This window comes from Phalacrocorax carbo, chromosome Z (assembly GCF_963921805.1).
Source record: "Phalacrocorax carbo chromosome Z, bPhaCar2.1, whole genome shotgun sequence".
In the NCBI taxonomy this organism is placed as follows: Eukaryota; Metazoa; Chordata; class Aves; order Suliformes; family Phalacrocoracidae; genus Phalacrocorax; species Phalacrocorax carbo.
Window position 1 is genome coordinate 81,947,206 of NC_087548.1, and position 17,561 is coordinate 81,964,766.

The 17,561-nt window shown below is 42.4% G+C and overlaps 1 protein-coding gene and 1 long non-coding RNA gene across 7 annotated transcripts; one reads left to right on the forward strand and one right to left on the reverse strand.

Annotated features, from left to right (window-relative positions):
* Nucleotides 1-3,952: 3,952 nt before the first annotated feature.
* LYSMD3 (LysM domain containing 3) lies at nt 3,953-7,283 on the reverse strand. The gene is given in 3 exon segments (XM_064439020.1): nt 3,953-4,202; nt 4,204-4,809; nt 6,773-7,283. Coding segments are annotated over 3 exon segments (906 nt in total). The 5' UTR covers nt 7,019-7,283; the 3' UTR covers nt 3,953-4,148.
* LOC135310630 (uncharacterized) lies at nt 7,156-17,561 on the forward strand. Of its 6 annotated transcripts, none has more exons than XR_010370706.1 (4): nt 7,156-7,591; nt 11,490-11,605; nt 11,691-16,939; nt 17,282-17,561. It is a non-coding gene; the product is annotated as an uncharacterized LOC135310630 (long non-coding RNA). The 6 variants fall into 6 exon arrangements; XR_010370707.1 differs by having other exon boundaries at nt 11,691-15,988; nt 16,632-17,561; XR_010370705.1 differs by having other exon boundaries at nt 7,309-7,389; nt 11,691-17,561.

Here is a 17,561-nt window from a genome sequence, read left to right on the forward strand (position 1 = left end):
TGTAAACGAGACTCCTTGCCTCTCATGCAAGGGTGCAAATAGGCGGCTTCTGCCAAAGACAACTAGAGAATGAACACTGGAAAAAGCGTCACTGCCAGAGTTAGTTTGGTCACAAGCTGTGGCTTGCCAGAACAGTACAGTACCTGATTTTGTAGCAGACAATAATTTTGGGGGAGCAATTACTTTCTTGATTCATCATACTGCTAATGAGAGAGACAACCGCCTCCCTGCTGTACTGCTGAGAAATATTACTCTGGCAGAATCAGCTTTTTGAGACCTTTAAAAGGTGAACTGTGGTCACCTCTGTCCTCCAGAGGGAACCAGAGTCTTAGGATGGGCCCTCTAGGACCAGTTTAACGCCAACGCTTATGAACAACGCTTATTGTTGCATTCTGCAACAATATAGGTCTGTGCAAGGCACTTCCGACACGAAACGAGAGACTGCTGTTCCAGAGGCGTGACACCCACAGCTGTTTTTATACGCTGATCTTCCGATTGCTTGGAATTTATTGCAAGACCATAATGCAGATAAAACTTAAAGACAGTTCTTTGGGTATCAGCAAACCTCAGGTTTGGACAGGCACAGCAGGACAAGAAGGCACCGCTTTCAGTGTGCAGGGACATCACCATCTAAGAACTTCACTGATCCCTGCCTTAATTTGTCATGGGTATTTCTTAATCTTTATTTCACAGAACTAACAAGTTCTCAGAACTTTATGCAGAAAAGTTCCAAGTTCTACAAGGCGTGCACAGGATAAGCTGTTAAGGCTCCAGTTATGGTATGCTAGATATGAATGCTGTATGCAGCTACTGCCAACAGAATACTTGCTGGCTGAGGATTTTTTTTCTAGATAATACATAAAACCCAGCCAAAACAAATACAAGCAGTGGCGTCCTGTAAGAAAACACATGGAGTGTACAGAGCTAAGAATACATCATATGCACCACTTCTGCTGAAGTCTAAAATAAAATCTTTATGTATATTACTTACGTTCTTCTAAAAAGCAGAGGAGCAGAAGTACTTAAAATGAGACTTGCATCCTCATTCAGGAATATTTTACAAAGTTATATTTTCAGCCTTTATAAAATAGTTATACAAAGACTGTGACAACATACTCTGAAATGTAGCAGATTTAAAGCATTTATGTTTTACATGATCCAACAGTGCAATATGCACTTAAATGCAAAAACAACTTCCTGATCAACAATGTCCTGTAATCTAAAATGTGATTTACTGATCAGTTGTTTGGTTTTTTCGGCTTTTTTTTTAAACAAGTCAGTTTCTAGAAGACCAACTTTATAGATTTTAACATAAATCAGATATTAGTTCCATACAGAGCAGTTACCCTGCTTATTCAGGGCTGACACGTGATGATGCGTTGCCAGTTGTGTTGTACTTCGGAAAAAGCACTGAAGATCCCTGCATCCTGCAGAAAGCCAAGCCAGCTGATGCTTGTAGATCACCACTACCAGCTGTCCTACAATCTTGGCAAGAGACCTCCTCTGTGTGCAGAAGAAGTTAACTCCCTAATTTAAAAATACGCTGTAGGAAATACACTATGTAATGAAATAGTAAAACCATGCTAGGCTCTTGGTCAGAGCATAACATGGTCCAGTAAAACAGCTACCCCCGTGTTTTCTTAAGGACTGCTCATCCGGCGGTAAATAAAGGCCCGTCACACTCAGCGGTGACAATAAGCCACAGGCCTTCCGGCACTGTGGAAGCCCAAAGCCCGACGTATGCCACGGAGCTCTTCAGCTGTACCCCCACAGGACAAAACCCAACAGTTAACCACCGCGCCCTCTACTCGTACGTCAGCAGGATAGAGACCTCTGTGACCGAGTCAAACCTCAACTGCAGTTATGTTCGCTTCCATACCACAGCAATTTAATACCCGTCAGTTCTGGTACATGTGGTAAATTAGGCTTACATTGCATCATCACAATAGCTCGTCTCATGTTCTTTGACAGTTTCCTAACAAATAGAAGGATAAAGTATTAAAAATGTTGAGGTTTCCAGAAACAGATTGAAGGGGAAAAAGCAAACCAGCAAATAAACTTACAGCAAAAACCTGACGCCTCATGTACCAAGTTTCAGTCCTACACTGAAAACATTTGTCTTCATGTGCCAAAGCTCTGTTGTCTGGACTCGGGCAAGTGACCTCCTGAAGTTTTAGCCATAGCAGCTGCATCACATTAGCCACCATAAATTATTCTGCAATGCAGTTTTTCATACAGCCTTGCCCAGAACTGGTACCTCGGTGTTCATGCTTGTGTTATTAGTGTATTCTTTTCATGGGAAGAACTATTATTTTAAAAGATCTTTGAAAACAAGTGTAATTGAAACACATTCATCCCCATTCGCAGTTCGTCTTCTAGTGTTCAAGCATGATCATGCTATCTCTGCAGATACAACTTCGGTCAAAGGGCTCAACAGCCACAGATCATAGTCCACAGATAAAACCGCACAGTGGTTCCCTTCAAGCTCTGGCCTGCTTCAATTTCAACATAGTATGTTAAAAGTTATCCAATTCACATTCATATCCTTAGCATGCCAGCGACGAGCATCTGTCCCCACTTCTTGGGTTAACAGGTGCCCCAAGAATAGATGGGGCTTGAGTCTTTACCTTCAAAATTTAAGTTGATAAAGCGCTTTGGAATACCTCCAATCGTTAGGAAACATTCACTTTATCAGGTTTTTTTTTTTTTTTTATACTGCATATACTTAGTCAAGACACTCAAAGGAAAGCTTGTAATAGTAGTCTAAAGGATAGTGGTATTTCTCCATTTCTCTCTTTGTAAGTCCTATTCAGGTTGATTATCTTGGGCTGTGGTAATAAATGGTACTTTGAACAGGGCAACAGAAATCTTACTCCACAAGGCAAATATAACAAAAAGAATTATAGGCAGCATCTCATTTTTTATTTCAAAATACTGTGAGTACATGAGTACCTTCTTCTTTCTGTAGGAAAAGTCCAGGTGGTTTTTTTTTCTTTTTAAATCTTGTAGCATTTTCAGATAGGGAAGAAAAGAGGGGAAAAACAAGGTTGTTCATGAAACCCCAAGTGAAACATTCAAGAACAGAGTGGTGGATGAATACACTACTACGTGAAGAACAAACCTGAAGCTGCAACTGCTCTGTTCTGCTGCAATTTAAGTTTCTTGCAAGCAGCCATTAAATCTCATTTGACATATTCTAGGGGATTTCTGTAAAAAGTTAGTGTTTGAGGTTCACGGGCACACAACCGCTAGCATACTCAGTACCCCCATGACTCCTGTCAGAAGAATCAGTTATTCCTGAACTAAGATTAACTGGAGGAGGAAAACATCCATTAGCATAAAATAAAGACTACTGAAGCAGTCACAGCAAGGTGCCACACCCCTGCACTTCTTCCCTTCTGTACACAGCTGACCAGATGAGAAGTGCGGTCCAGTCCAGTCTGTTTTCAGCAGGATACCACAGAAAGATGTGAAGTTTCAGCAAGACTCTCAACTGGACTGTGTTGAGAGTGTGACAGTGCCACACAGATAGAAAACAGATTATACTACTGCCTATACTGAAAAGTACTAAAGAACGGGTTGACCACAGGCACGAGGTGTGAAGATTCCAGCTGAAGTATTAGCTACTGCCTCTATAAAAGTCACTTTCAAAAGAGCACTTCACTTCATAGTGGCAATTAATTATGGAATGATTGGGTTTCAAAAAAAAAAATCTATAAGAAAGATAGTCATGAAAACGCAGTTTTAACTGACAACTGTAAACCTGGTATTAAAATGTCAAGTGTACTGTGCATTCTATAAATACTTCAAGATGTTCAAAAGTTAGATATCCCCAAATGCCCATTTTAGGGCTGTAAAACATACAGTGAGGCTCCTCACGTGTTAGTTTAAACTAGATTTCTTTCAACTCATCATTAATTAAAAAAAATACGCCTATCAAAATAGAAAAAAGTGCAAAGCTTCAGAGACAATTTTTATACCTCAATTTACATCCCAATCTTGCAATAAAATCGCCTGTCTCAGGCATATTCAGAGATTACATGATCCACAGAGATATCCTCGAACCGGAACGCTGCCCACACAGGCAAGTCACACACGGGTACGCGTTTCCTCCGCATTCCACGCGCATTCTGTGGTTTCCCCTTTACCTAATGCTGTGTTACGCCTCTATGGATAACAGTTGCCTGGGGTTGTCCGTTGTTAAGGCTGAAGGTCTCCTTGATGATCAATGTTTATAATATTTGCTGGATTTACTACATTTTCCATCTGTTTCTGATGTGATGCTGCTGTGACAAACAGATGGGAAGACTCCATTGTAGAGTGGTGACTGACATCTGCTTTCACTAGAACTTCATAATACAGGAGATAAAAAACGGGAGTTACTATGCCAATGATCAACATAATCACTACCGCCGTCCACCATCCTATCCCCCAATCTGCTCCATAGTAAGGATCCTTGCATTTTTTAGCTTTACCATCAGTTTCAAAACAGATCTGTTGGGCTGCTAAGGCAGAAACAACCTCATCAAGATTCTCTCTCTTTGTATCATTACACTTCACTATTTCTTCTATATCCCGATCCACTTCTTTTAAGAAGTTGCCAGCAGTCTCATTAGCAGAGAATTTATCAGAAGGTGACGCTTCCTGCATTTCAGGGGAACAGAGAGGAGGCCGAAGGACCGCTCTTCCTTTTGGGGAGACGTGTGTTTCGGTCAATACGCTGAACTTCTTCACTGGAATTTTGATAGACCTCAGGGCAAAAAAATCTTGATCGTTGATAAGATTGTTAACTCTCTTGATATCTGCAACCTAAAAATAAAAAAAAAGAACAGTTAAATATCAAAGCCCCATTGAGCCGGAACTCTTTAAGTGTACTACATCCTTGAGAAATACAATTCTTCCCTAATGAAACAAAGGCACGGCCTTTGGTTTTGGTTTGCCTTTTTTTTTTTTTTTTTTTAACCGATACCCATTCAAACAGTATGAATTGAGAAGAGGTCAATGGCCAAATCTGAACAATGTTAAAGCAAGAAGGTAATTGCAGTAACATGAAGCTGCCTCGCTTCAGGTGGGAAGACTGAAAGTCACTGCAATGCATATATATATTCACTTAATCCATGTTCAACTATCGGTGGCAACTATCTCTGTGAAAGGAATGGGACTTTACCTCAGTGTTTTCAAATGAAGTAAATTACTGAGTTCCTAATTAAATTTAAAACTTCTGAGTAAGGATTATTAAAAATTATGAGCTTCCAATTAATCTAGCCACAGCTGTGGTTTGGATACTCCCTCTGCTTCCAGGGGCTAAGGCAGAAACCAAGCATAACTTAAACGGCCATCCTCCCTTCACAAGTCGGCTCTTCTTTTCCCTATTCGTGCTCAAAATTAATGTCCTTTTGCTCTCAGTAAGTTCAGATTTTAAGTCCATTATGAAATACTTTGCAAGGATTTAAGTGCATCTGGAGAATTAGCAGCCTCCTCCTGAAACAGTGACTCCCTCAACATGGAAGGCACAGCCACAGGCCTCACCATAATGAAGTACTCAATAATCAGGGCTTTCTTTGCAACACATGGTAAGCACACAGGAATTGCACTCATTTTCAGATGCAGAGTACCTGGGTTCAGATCCTTCCTGCCCTCGCTGGGAGGACGTCTGCCTCAGGAGAAGTTACTGACAGACAACAAGGTAGCCCACAGACCCTCACTCCTGTGACTGCTCCACTTACAACACAGACGTGACCAGGAGAAGTAAGTTAGGGCGATCAGTGCCTACTGCCTGCACCAGCCTGGTAACACGTGAAAGCGTCTCCCTTCCTGTGACAGCGTGTTTGTGACTTGTACCACGCTGAGTAAGGCAGATGAGCGTAAAAAGCTGCCAAATGCAGCGTTTACCCCAGCGATTGGCGATTCCACTGCAAGGCAAGTTGTGCTTTCTGCCCAAGGCCCTGGACCGCTCTTCCACATCTGCCATGAATGTCCAAGAAAGAGCACAAACTCGGTTATCTCCTATTTCTTATCTGAGGCCTGATCTAGTAAGCCTGCTGGAAACACCTGCTTGCGGTGGGTTCTGAAGCCAAAAATTGGTTAATGAGACTAAGGTCTGTCATGATTATGAAATATGTATGTCAAGGCTTTGGTACCTAAGCTCACAATGGGAAGCCCCTAATTCTGTTTCTGCCAGAAGAATTCGGTGACAGCAGGGCTTCTGTAAATACAGATTTTGAATGTGACCTCCTGCAAACTGCACAGTTAGCATCACCCCACCACCACGTACAGCCTGCTGAAACTAGATATATGCAAAGGGTCGCATTAACCAAGACTGGTGCCTCTGCCTTAATGAGCACTGGCCAGCCAAAAGTACTAGGTAGACATTCACCAGACTAATTTAAGACCGAGGAGAAGCACAGAGGTCTGAGCACCAGAAGGGAAGGCGCGGGCAGAGAGCTCCCACTGGTACAACCTGCTCGTGCTGATAAATATCGAGGCAACGGCGCAGAATCTAAAAGAAAACTACAATGTGGGGTTTTTTCCCCCCCCCCCCCCATCCCTTAATGGAATTAAGGCAAGCTCTGAGGGGCAACACGCTCCCCATCGCTGGCGCGGACAGCGAAGACGCCGCGAGCAGAAGTGCCCCTGTGTAAGTTTCACTGGGACGGGCCGGCTTGGACAGCTTCTTCGAGTGAGAACCCCACGGAAAAGGAACCCCGATACCCTGCGCTGTCACACGGACGCTCTGCCGCCGTCCCGTCCCGCCCCGCCCGAGGGCACTCACCGAGCAGCAGTACTGCAGCGCGATGGCGTTCAGCGTGTCCCCCTCCTGGATGTCCCTGCTCAGCAGGACGATGTCATCCAGCCGGTCCCTCGACGCGCTCCTCCGCACCTTCTCCCTTCCCCGCGGCCGCAGCTCCGACACCTCCACCTCCTCGTCGGGCCCCTCGCCCTCCGCCCCGCTCACCGCGGGGTACAGGTGCCCCGCGGCCGGCGGCTGCAGGCCGCACACGGCGTCCCGGCCAGCCATCCTCTGCGGAACGGACGGCGGGGTGGGATGGCCGCGCCGCTTCCCCGCTAACCCGCCCCCCGCCTCCCTGCCGGCCGGTCCCCGTCGCCGAGGGGAGGGACGGACGGACGGACGGACGGACGGGAAGGGAGGGGAAGGGAAGGAAGGACCGCCCGGCCCTACCTGCCGCCGCTCCTCATGGCCACCGCAATGGCGGCCGGCCCGCCACGTCCGCACGGCGGCCCCGCCCCGGGCCCCGGCCGCCCTTAAAGGGCCCGCGCCTGCTGGTGGTTGTAGATGTTCCCGCCTTCAGTCCCTGAGGGGAGGTGGCCGTGCCTCACCGAGGTTTGCCCGGCGTGGGGAGGCGATCCGCGGCGCGGCCACCCGCATTGGTGAGGGAGCTCGGCGGCGAGCCGTGGGGCTCCCTGCCCTCGCTTCCCGCCCGGGCCCGGCGGCCGAGGGGCGGCGCGGCGGCTCTGAGGCGAGCCGGGGGAGAGGCGGCCGGCTTGAGGGTAGGGGGCCCGCCGCGGGGCTGCTCCCTGTAATCCACCCTCCTCCCGGAGGAGCGGGGCTGCCCGGGTCCGGGACGGTAAGGTAACTCTTCCCGGCACCCTTTTTGCCTGCGGCAGCGCCCAGCGCCTCCCCAAAACGCCGCCTGGCCCTCACCGCATCGCTCCTCGCTCGGTCCCTGCCGGGCGGTTTCTTCTCGCCCCTTCCCCCCTCAGGACTGGTGCTGCAGGTGTCGTGCCCGCCATGAGGTGTTTTTTTCACAAGGGAGAAAACATACATTAAACCCTGTAGGTATTTCAGCTTTCCCTCCCACTGAGCCGCTCTCGGTGTCCACTGTCAGCAGCTGTGGAGGTTGCTGAGGCAGCCGTAGGACCAGTGCCGAGCCTAAAGAGTAAGCGTGGCCTAGCGTGGGTTTCTGCTGACACGGCCCGGGAAGGAAATTTTTGATTACAGCAGGAGCAAGTGCAGTATTTCTTGCAAAAGCTGGCAGCTCTAAGGTTAGGCTGAATACGTTGGAACACATGATTGTATTGTTGCTGAAGACAAATGCGGTTGCGAGTCTGGTTCCTCAACAGATTAAATCTCTTAAAAAAAAAAAAAAAAAAAAAAAAGGTAACTTTAAATCAGGTCGGTTTTTACCTCGTTTTTGAGCTTTATGATGTTTTCAGACTTTCCTTAACAGCTGAAGATGTTAGGAAAGCATTTGGTATTAACAAAGGCAAAATTCATTAGTTTTGAAAACTAAATTACTTGGGCCTCAGGACATAAACATAAGAGCTAATGATTGCATAGCTCTATTGAATGTCGCACTTCCCACCCATGGAAGTTGAAAAGATAGAAGTTGCTCTTCTAGGCATTGTAAAATAAGCTATCAAAGTGCGGTGTGTTCTTGCATCTCAGCTTATTTTAAAGAGTAAATATATATATTCTGATATCTACCTTAAAATAATGCCCTGTTGTGGATGCAGGGTGGATTGGCTAAAATTGAAGTACTCCTAAGGATGTCTAGGCACTCCCTAGCCAAATGGCGTCAACAAGAAAAGCAATGCATTTCAGCATAGGCGTTCTGTAGGAGTGCGGAATTTCTGTGCTGTGAGAGAAAGTTTGGATGAAAAAATACAAATATTCTCAGGTGCAGACATCAGCAGTGAGCATAAAACAGGAGCTGGCCAGGTGAGGCAGGTCTGATTGCTGCCCTTTGTGGAGAAGAAGGGAAGAGTACTAATGTGTATGGAGGGGGAGATTGGGTACAGTCAGTAGAAGCTATTTTTCAGGCTCTCTTATTCCGCATTTGTTAAAATATTGCTTTAGGTGCCAAGTGTAATTAGAATTCCCTCAAACCAAAGTTTCTACAAGTCAGAAGACTTGTATCCCCTAATTAGGGGATATGTTCTTTCCTTCAGAGTACTTCATAGCATCTTCCCAATCAAAGCCTGCTCAGAAATAAGACTTCTGTTTTTATCATGGGTCAGATGCACTACTTGTGCTAATTAACACAGCTGCACTGCAGGCCTTAGATACAGTCCTGCACAGAAGCTGCTGCACAACAAAGGCAAGCTTGGATTGTCAGATTACATGACAAATGCGTGAGCATACTTGTAGGGGTCACAGAATGATTTTCTGTATTTCTGGGGATGGCAAAATGCAAGTAGACTGAATCTTCCACCAACTGTACTTCCAGCAAGAGCAGTGTAGAAGGTGACAAAATTGAATTAATTTCCCATAAACCCAAAGTTTTCGCATGGGATCTCTAGTTGATGAGAAGTAATTATAACTTACTGAATGAGAATTCCATCTGTGAGGAGGTGTCGTGCCACATCTGGCAAAGAATATCTGCGGCACCAACCAGTTTTGTTTTGGTTTTTCAAGGGAGCTTTCTGTAATAGAAGTGAAGCAACTGTAGTTGTCTGTAGCTGGGAAACTGATGACTCAGACCCTATTCATGCTGTTGAAAGACTGTTTTATGAGACCCGTCAGAGCTGTGGGTGGACCTGGAGAGGAGTTTGAAGGCAGGCTTCATGCGCAGTGATGCCTACAGCGCTGTCTGATGATTGTTCCATCATACACCACTAATGGCATATCCTTTTGGAGGTTTTCTTTAATCTTTGGGTGGTGAGGCTGCGGAAAAGGTCAGAGCAGGGAATTTCACCATTTCTCTTATCTAAAGAGGTGTACCATCAGGTCAAAAAAGAACTGCTGAAGCAGCACTCTGCCTTAGAGGGGGAAAGAAAGTATTGGAGTTTGCTTTGACCCTGCTACACCCCTGTGTGTAACCATTTGTAACTAGTGACATTTTCCCATCAATAACAAAAGGGTATATTCCAAACTTGATGAACAAGACTGTAGCTGCATAGCTCCCATGAATGCTAATAGGAATACAGCCTTTCTCCATCCCCATGTAAGTTACTTTGCATATCCTAATAGTGCATTCTCAATGAGCAACAGGGTCAGTGTTAATCACTCCATGGCATTCCAAGAGCAACTGCAGGGATCTCTACCACATTCCCCTTGGTCATGTTATATCTAGCGTGGCTTGATCGGAGCGGGGAAATCAAGCATATGCGTAGGAATATTAAAAAGATCGTAAGGAATTAATAGAGAGGAACTGTAAAGGGGATGTTGGAGGGCTGATAAAACTTGGTCATTTTTAATTAAAAGAACTGTATATTCTTTCTGTCTGGAAATTACATACATGTCATGTGGCACCACTGTTCTTGTAAGTCTTTAAGTCATTCTGTGATTCAGGACCAGAGGGCTAGATTTACATTTAGATAGCTGGTGCCAAGTGCCTAAATGTATGTTTTAATTGCTTGAATGACATGACCAGCTATGACTCATTAAAAGATTCACACAGAAATAAATACACAGCTTTTGTCTGTCTCCCCTGCTTGGTACTTGGAAGTGGTACTAAGATTGTGGGAAATAGTAATGTCAGGGTACATCTGCAGCTCCAATGGAGTCCAAACAAAGTGGGAAATTGTTACACAGTGGCTGACTGTAAGGTGCGGTAAGAAGAGCTGTTTAATAACTGTAAGAGTATGCAGAAAGCAAATAATGCTGCATCTGCAGACACTTAAAGTAGTGTGTTCTCCAGTGGAAATTTTGCATGTATACATTTAACTGTAAGTATTATCATCTGGGTCTTGATCCTTGAAACTAGCAGAAGCCTTTTTTAGTTAGCAAGGTTCCAACAGTTTCACTCTAAAATGAGTTAAATATGACCACAAAACTTAATTGTTAAATTTAGTGTTGTTACAGTTTTAATGAGAACAAATGAAAATGTGTTTTTGAATGAGAGTTATTTCCCAATTTCATATTTCACATATCTGCTGCTTCCGTTTGGTTACTCAACATGAATTGGTTACTTTTAAATTAATTGTATTTAAATTTAATATGCATTCATAATAGAAATATGCTGTGTACCTTCCATAATGCAGCCAGTAGGGTGCATTGGTTGTTTGATATTTAGTTTTCGAAAACCTGTAAAGAACTGCATATTTGCTTCAGATTTACATTTTACTTTGCTCAGCTCAGGTGTCCTCTGAAACCATTCAGTTACAGTAAAGACAGTACGCAAAAATGGAGCATAGACTCTTGAAAATGTATTTCAAATTATTCACAGGCAGATTTTACTATAAGTTTCTGAATTCCTATTTGTATATCTGTATTGATGAATAAAAGTTTCTGTACCGTGATAGCAGAAGTTTTTTTTTCTTTTATTCTTAGAGATTGTAATTTTTAGAGATTATTGTAGATTCCTTCCAGTTTTAGTTGGATGAATCTATAGTTAAGTCCAGGAATAGCTGTTACTGTTTGATATGTTTTCCCTAACTAAAGAACCCTTTCAAGTGCTTATCCTGGTTTTCCTCTGAGGCAATTTTTGCACTGTAGTCAAGTCTTTCCCTTCTTTCCTTTTTTTATTTTAATGAATTAAACATTCAGAGCTTGTTAACTTTTGCTCTCTGCTTTCTCTAGCTCTCAGCTTCTGGGGATTTGATTTGTTTGCATCCTGTGTGGGTTTCAGCATTGCTTTTAAAATGTGGACACCAGAACTTTATGCAGTTTCAAATATCCACCCCATTAGTGCTACGTACAAAGGTAAATGATTCCCGCACCCCAGCTACTTGTCACTAATCTCCTGCTGCTGCATCTGAAGACCACAGTAACGCTGTTTTTTTCCCAGTCACAGCATCACATTGGACACTTATGGTGAGCTGCTTCTCTGCTAGAGTTTCTTCAATGAAGATGATCCAGAAGATCATTTGTAAGGTATAACCTGTACTTCAGCTATGAAGGTATTCAGCAGTGACTTGTTTTAATGGAACCAGCTTACCTGGTGAGCCGTATTGCTGAAATACTGTCATTTCCTTTCTCCTAATATTGACGTCACAAACATCCAGTTGTGACTTTTCTGTTTACAGGGAGAGAGTGTTGACGAGCAGCAGATCTGTTTGTAATCCTTGTTGAACTACGTAAAAGAAGTATTTTCATTTGTTTACAACGAAATTTATATCTTGTTCATAACCTCTTACTGGAGCATGCTTTTTGAGATCTACCAGCTAGTTTTTAACCCATTTTACCCCATTGCATTGCTTGCTAGGATTGCACTATGTCTGTACCATATAGTAATGTGAAAAACTAAGTCCTCCAACTATTCAGTTCTGTTATACCTGCACAATTACTGGCATTCAAATTTACAATCTTTCAGAATTAAACCAAATCACACTATTTGTGTAAGATCATATATTTGTTGCGTTCACTCCTTTTACCTTCTTAAAAGTGAAATCCCACATCAGCCTTTACATTATTTTGGCTAGGTTTGCTGTCAGGCTGTATTTATAGTCTGAACTTCCCTTTGTATCTTTGAAATTGATTGTAATGGACATTTAAAAGATGCTTTTTAAACCAGTCATTGTCTTGCCAACCCAGCGGTTTTCCCTTATGTCTTCATTCTTCTATAATTTATACAGTGTAATTTAAAATGTCTGCTCTCTAGTTCCCTTTTCTGTAACCTGTATGCTGTTTTACTTTTTCTTTTGTTTCTGATTGAATTTTTAACTCTACTATTGCGCCAAGATGCATGCTTTTTCAATTTTTTTCTTGATAATAGAACACTGGCTCTTTGTCACTATAGTAAGCTCTTCTTAATTTTGGAAAGTAAAAGCTTAAGGATTTTGATAGTTTCCCACCCCACAGGAAGGAGTTGAATGTTATATGGTATTTTTTTTAAGCACTGGGATTTCAGCTGTGTCAGGAGCTTTCTTTGGCCTCCTTGGTACAGCTAATTTGCCCTTACTGCTGGCACGGCTATGTAGGTGTGGTTGCGGCTTCATTGATACAGACCATTCCTCTGTTACAAGCCAACTGTCAGACGAGTTGTTACTTCAGATGTATTCTGTACTGGTACATTGCTACCTACAGCTACAACCGAGAAAAGCGTTCACTGGCAAACAGTCCTTTGATGCCCGTCCATTGAGCAGGGAAGCGCCCTTATGCAGGCCCCGGTATGCCTGTGCAATCACATCAGCTGCGCAGCCTCTTTTTCCATCCCTCTGCTCTTCTTCCCACGTGAAGAGAGGCCTACAGGCAAGCGAGGGAGTTGTCTGGAATATCCTAGCCTTACTGTCGTCCTTTGTTTTAAGACCCTCATGGCTGCAAGAGTGGGGTATGCCAAACAGCTTTTACAAAAGGGAGAGGGAATAGTGGAGGGGAGTGGGAGCAGGAGCAGAGAGACTGCCTCAGGGTAAAGAGTCTGATTCAGAGTCTTGAAAGTGTGCAGGTATGGCATTCACAGCCTGCTATATAGACAAGTATTTGAACTGTGTACTTAAGGTGCCTTCAATTCTCACCTGTAATGGCATGCAAGTATAAATTAAATTGTTGAAGTAGTGCTCTCTGATATTAGTAACAGTAATGGTACTGTAATTGTAAACACCTTGCTATGCTTTCTTTCAAATTTTCAGTGTAAAGTTGATTTAAGAAAAATGAAAAATTTGTCGTGTACTACAGCTATCAATAATCTACAATATTTATCAGTATAGAGCTTAGATGGTTGTTTTTCACACTAAACATGCTGGTTTCAGTTTTGCCTTTGTCATTTTTAGGTAACTATTACATATTTTAACAAACGTGAAAGTACTCGTAAAATAAATCATCCCATTCAACTTTTTAAGCATTTAAAGTATGATTACGAATGTCCAGTTTATGACATAAAAAGGAGGGTGATCTAGCAGGCATAGAAACTCTTTGACAGGAGCATTTTCATGAATTTTAAAACAGATTCCCTCCAGCCCTGTTTTCTTACAACTTTTGTCTTTCTATTCGATTCAGCTTCTATACGGGACAGCAGAATGTGTCAGAAACCTTTAAGTTCTTTCAATGAGTATCAGGCATGTTAATGCAAATACATCACGAGTAATCCCTCCGTAAGGAGAGACAGTAACATAGCCCACACGACATCAGTAAAGTGTTTACAAGGTATTAATATGCCTACTGTGACAAGATGTATTTAATGGGAAGCAACAAGGAATTTGTTTTATTAGTTTTCCTCCACCCTCAAGTAATAAATCTTAAAAGCTTCAATATTGATTCAATGAAATGAATGGCTGAATCGTTCTGGAGAGGCTCTGACAAGTGGACAAATGCTTCCATGGTTACATTGTGCTATGCAGAATGGTTACTGAGCTTTGTTGGTTTCCTCCCTCTGCCATTCAAGTAAAATAACAAACCACAGGGAAGCACCACACATGGTGGGCATAAACTGGAAACAACTTTAAAAGACCAAGTTAGCTGATCTTATACAGACTTTACACAATATGGGTTTTATTGATTTATACCGTATACCCTAAGCATGCATTTCGGTACTTTCTGCTTTGTACATCACTTTCTCATGGAATATTTTTATATCTTATCTGAACCATCTCTCGCTTTCAATTTGCAATGCCATAAATTAAAACACTGTGCGAAAGTGTGTTTCATAGTAGTGTTACATGGGTTATGTTTTTCTAAGAATATTTTACGTCAGGTGATGTTACTGCATCGATGCGGGCTTCTGCAATACCGAGATAATAACAAATCATGTATAGAACTTTTATGTGCAGTTGTTTTAGGGTGCTTTGCAGTATAGGATAATTAAGTGGTTTGATTTCCCATCTCCTTGCATCTAATGTACTCAAATTTCAGGTGCCACAGGGAAGAGGGAGGTAATAAACACTTGATTTCACAGATATCATGTTGAAAAAAAACATAAAAAGTAATGGCATACAATTGTTTCATTAGCTTAAAAATGTTGCCGATCAAGCATTACATTAATAGAAGGAAATCCCGAAGACCTTAGATTTTGTTCAGGACAGAGTGTAAATGGAACTGAAAGCAGATGTGTTGGGAGTAGTTGCTTCTTTTTTCCTTGCAGACCAACTCTGAGAAGAGCACGTGCTATCCTCTGTACTAGTAGCTGAGAGGGGTTATTTTCCTCTACATGGCTGAGAGTCCCCAGGATCGCTGTCTCAGCATCTGAATGCTAAGATGTTCCAGTGCCCCTCTGTAGACACAATTTTGCTGTGAGGATGGATGCCAGGATTCCCCACAGCCAGGAAAATAAATTCATAAACATGGAGGGCAGTTACTTCTGAGACAGAAATTCTGGCCTTAGCGCTGTCATTGGAAGCTTACGTTTATTGTGGCTACTTAATTTCACATTTACTCAAGTATCACCTCTTTGATCTTTAGGGAAAAAAGCAAGCAGCAAATGACTAGACACTTCAATGTTTCACTTAAAGAATTTCAGAAAATAGTCAACTCTAAAACTGAAAGTCTTCTGTGTTTCCAGGTAGGTTTTTTTCCCCATTTGAAAGGAATCAAACAAAATACCTATCTGTGGATTGGGAAGGCAAGCAAAGTTGTATGCAGCAGCTGGAACCCTTTTGCTTTTATCTTTATTAGTCTGAAATACTTTTTGAGGACTTTGAAATTAAGAGCAATCAGGATGCAAGAGATTATGGAGAGATTTTAATACTTTTATTACATTTTACATTCAGAAAAAATGCTTTTGGTAAGTGTTCCTTTTGAATTTGCAGTCTAGTGCTTGACATGCTCTGAAGTTGTGTGTTTTCAGTAAGTTCATGGATGTTTGATGAGAAAGCTTCTGATATTCTGCATGCTATCTGCATAGTCAGTGACATTCTGCAAATGAAGAGCTGGACACACTTGATTGGAAAAACAAGACTGCAACTTTATTTAGCAACAATAATTGCACAAGAGGAGCAGGCAGACAATTCTTGGCAAGTTCTCATCTTGCTGTTTCTCCATGTGACCTACAAGCCAGTAAGCATCCACTGTGGTTTGAAAGGAGCCACTGAACATTGCAAGACCAAGCCTTCTCTTCAGAGATGGCATTCTTTTTGTGTCATTATAATGACACAAAACGACAGAAATTGTGTCAAAATTGCATGCTGGAGCTTGATCAACCAAATCTGAGATGCAGTAAGTTGAGACAAAGAAGTTATTTTGTCATTAATTTGTACAGTTTTTTTACACTTGAACGTACCTAAATTAACATTTTCTAAAAGTCTTCTCATTTTTTTGTGGAAGTCTTGTCAAATGTCTAGCTAAGTTCAGTAATAAAAAGGTTATGATTATATGAATGGCATTTCTGCTGTGATGTGTGTTAAAATATAACAGCCTACCATGAGCAGATGCCAGGGAACATTTACATTTTCCCTGTCGTAGGAATACTTCAATTTTTTTCCAGTTAAAAGCTCTTTTTAAATGTCTACATCAGTATGCTTTATCAGTATACAAATAAGGAGCTGTACCATAAAAAGGTTAACCATTGCCAAACTGATCACAGGAGGCATAAACAAATTAATGTTTGCCCATCAAAAAAGAGCACTATCTGCTTGGAAGTTCTCATTTTTCAGTTTCTTAAATCCTAGACATCTCTGACAAATAGAGGATCAAAACCTGAATTTTATCTATATCCATCAGCACATCAGCCAGTCCAGCATAAACCACTGGGCCAGAAGCATAATACCCAAATTTTCTCATTCAGTCTTCTCAGACTATTGGTACTCTTTGTATTTGTCTGCTTTCTGCTCTTTTTTGCATGTGTTTGTTTATTCTTCAGGAAACTACACAGTAAAATCAAGATTTTAATATTAAAGCATTCCCAGCCTGTCAAGAAGGATGTGGAGCAGTTCAGGAAAGAGAGCAGTGCAAGTGCCTGGTACTACAGAAGAGGCATCGGTGGTACCTGACAGTGGTTGTGCATTTCTTCGGTGCAAGGTGGCTGGACTGAAGTCACCAGAGAGTGCAACAGGAAAGTGATCAGGAACCTCATTTCACATTCTGAAGAACAGACTACACAAGTGTGATCATGAGCTGCGATGGGATTGTGGCCAGAAGCCTGGTAATACAGCCTAGTCAGGCTCTGAGGTGAGCACACCTCTTCGGTATGAGTCTTGGTCGGTTCTGCCCTCTTTCAAGGCATGACTTTTGGCAGAGTTCACTGAAGATTATGCTGCCAAAGCCACGTTGTGTAATTCTAATTGCTGTTCCAATGCTGCCAGTTAGATCTGCTCCTCAGGGTGAATCACATTGAGAAGTACTACTATAAAGAACACAGCGAATACATCCTAGACATCAGCCAAGCAAACAATTATCTGAATGGAATCAAATGTATATTTGTCCATGTAAATTTACACCTGCACAGGGAAGAATATAAGTGCTTGTGGTCATTTATAATCATAATGTTCTTAAAAACTGTCTGTGTTGCAGAAATGCTCACCACCATGGACCATCGTTCAAAGAAAATCCACTTTTAAAAAAAAAAAAAAAAGCCAAAACAAACCAACCACCAAACCCAGGTGAATTTCTTGCAGGAAAATCATCTGTGTCTTGTTGATTACTCAGTGAAGAGAGGCCCAAGATCAGCGTCAGTATTCTGCCTATACACTAGAACGAATCAGAACAGTGTCTGATGGACGTTATGTGTTTTTTGAAATGCGGTGTCATATTGGAAGTGATTCACTAATAAATAGGAATGAAGTAAAGGTAA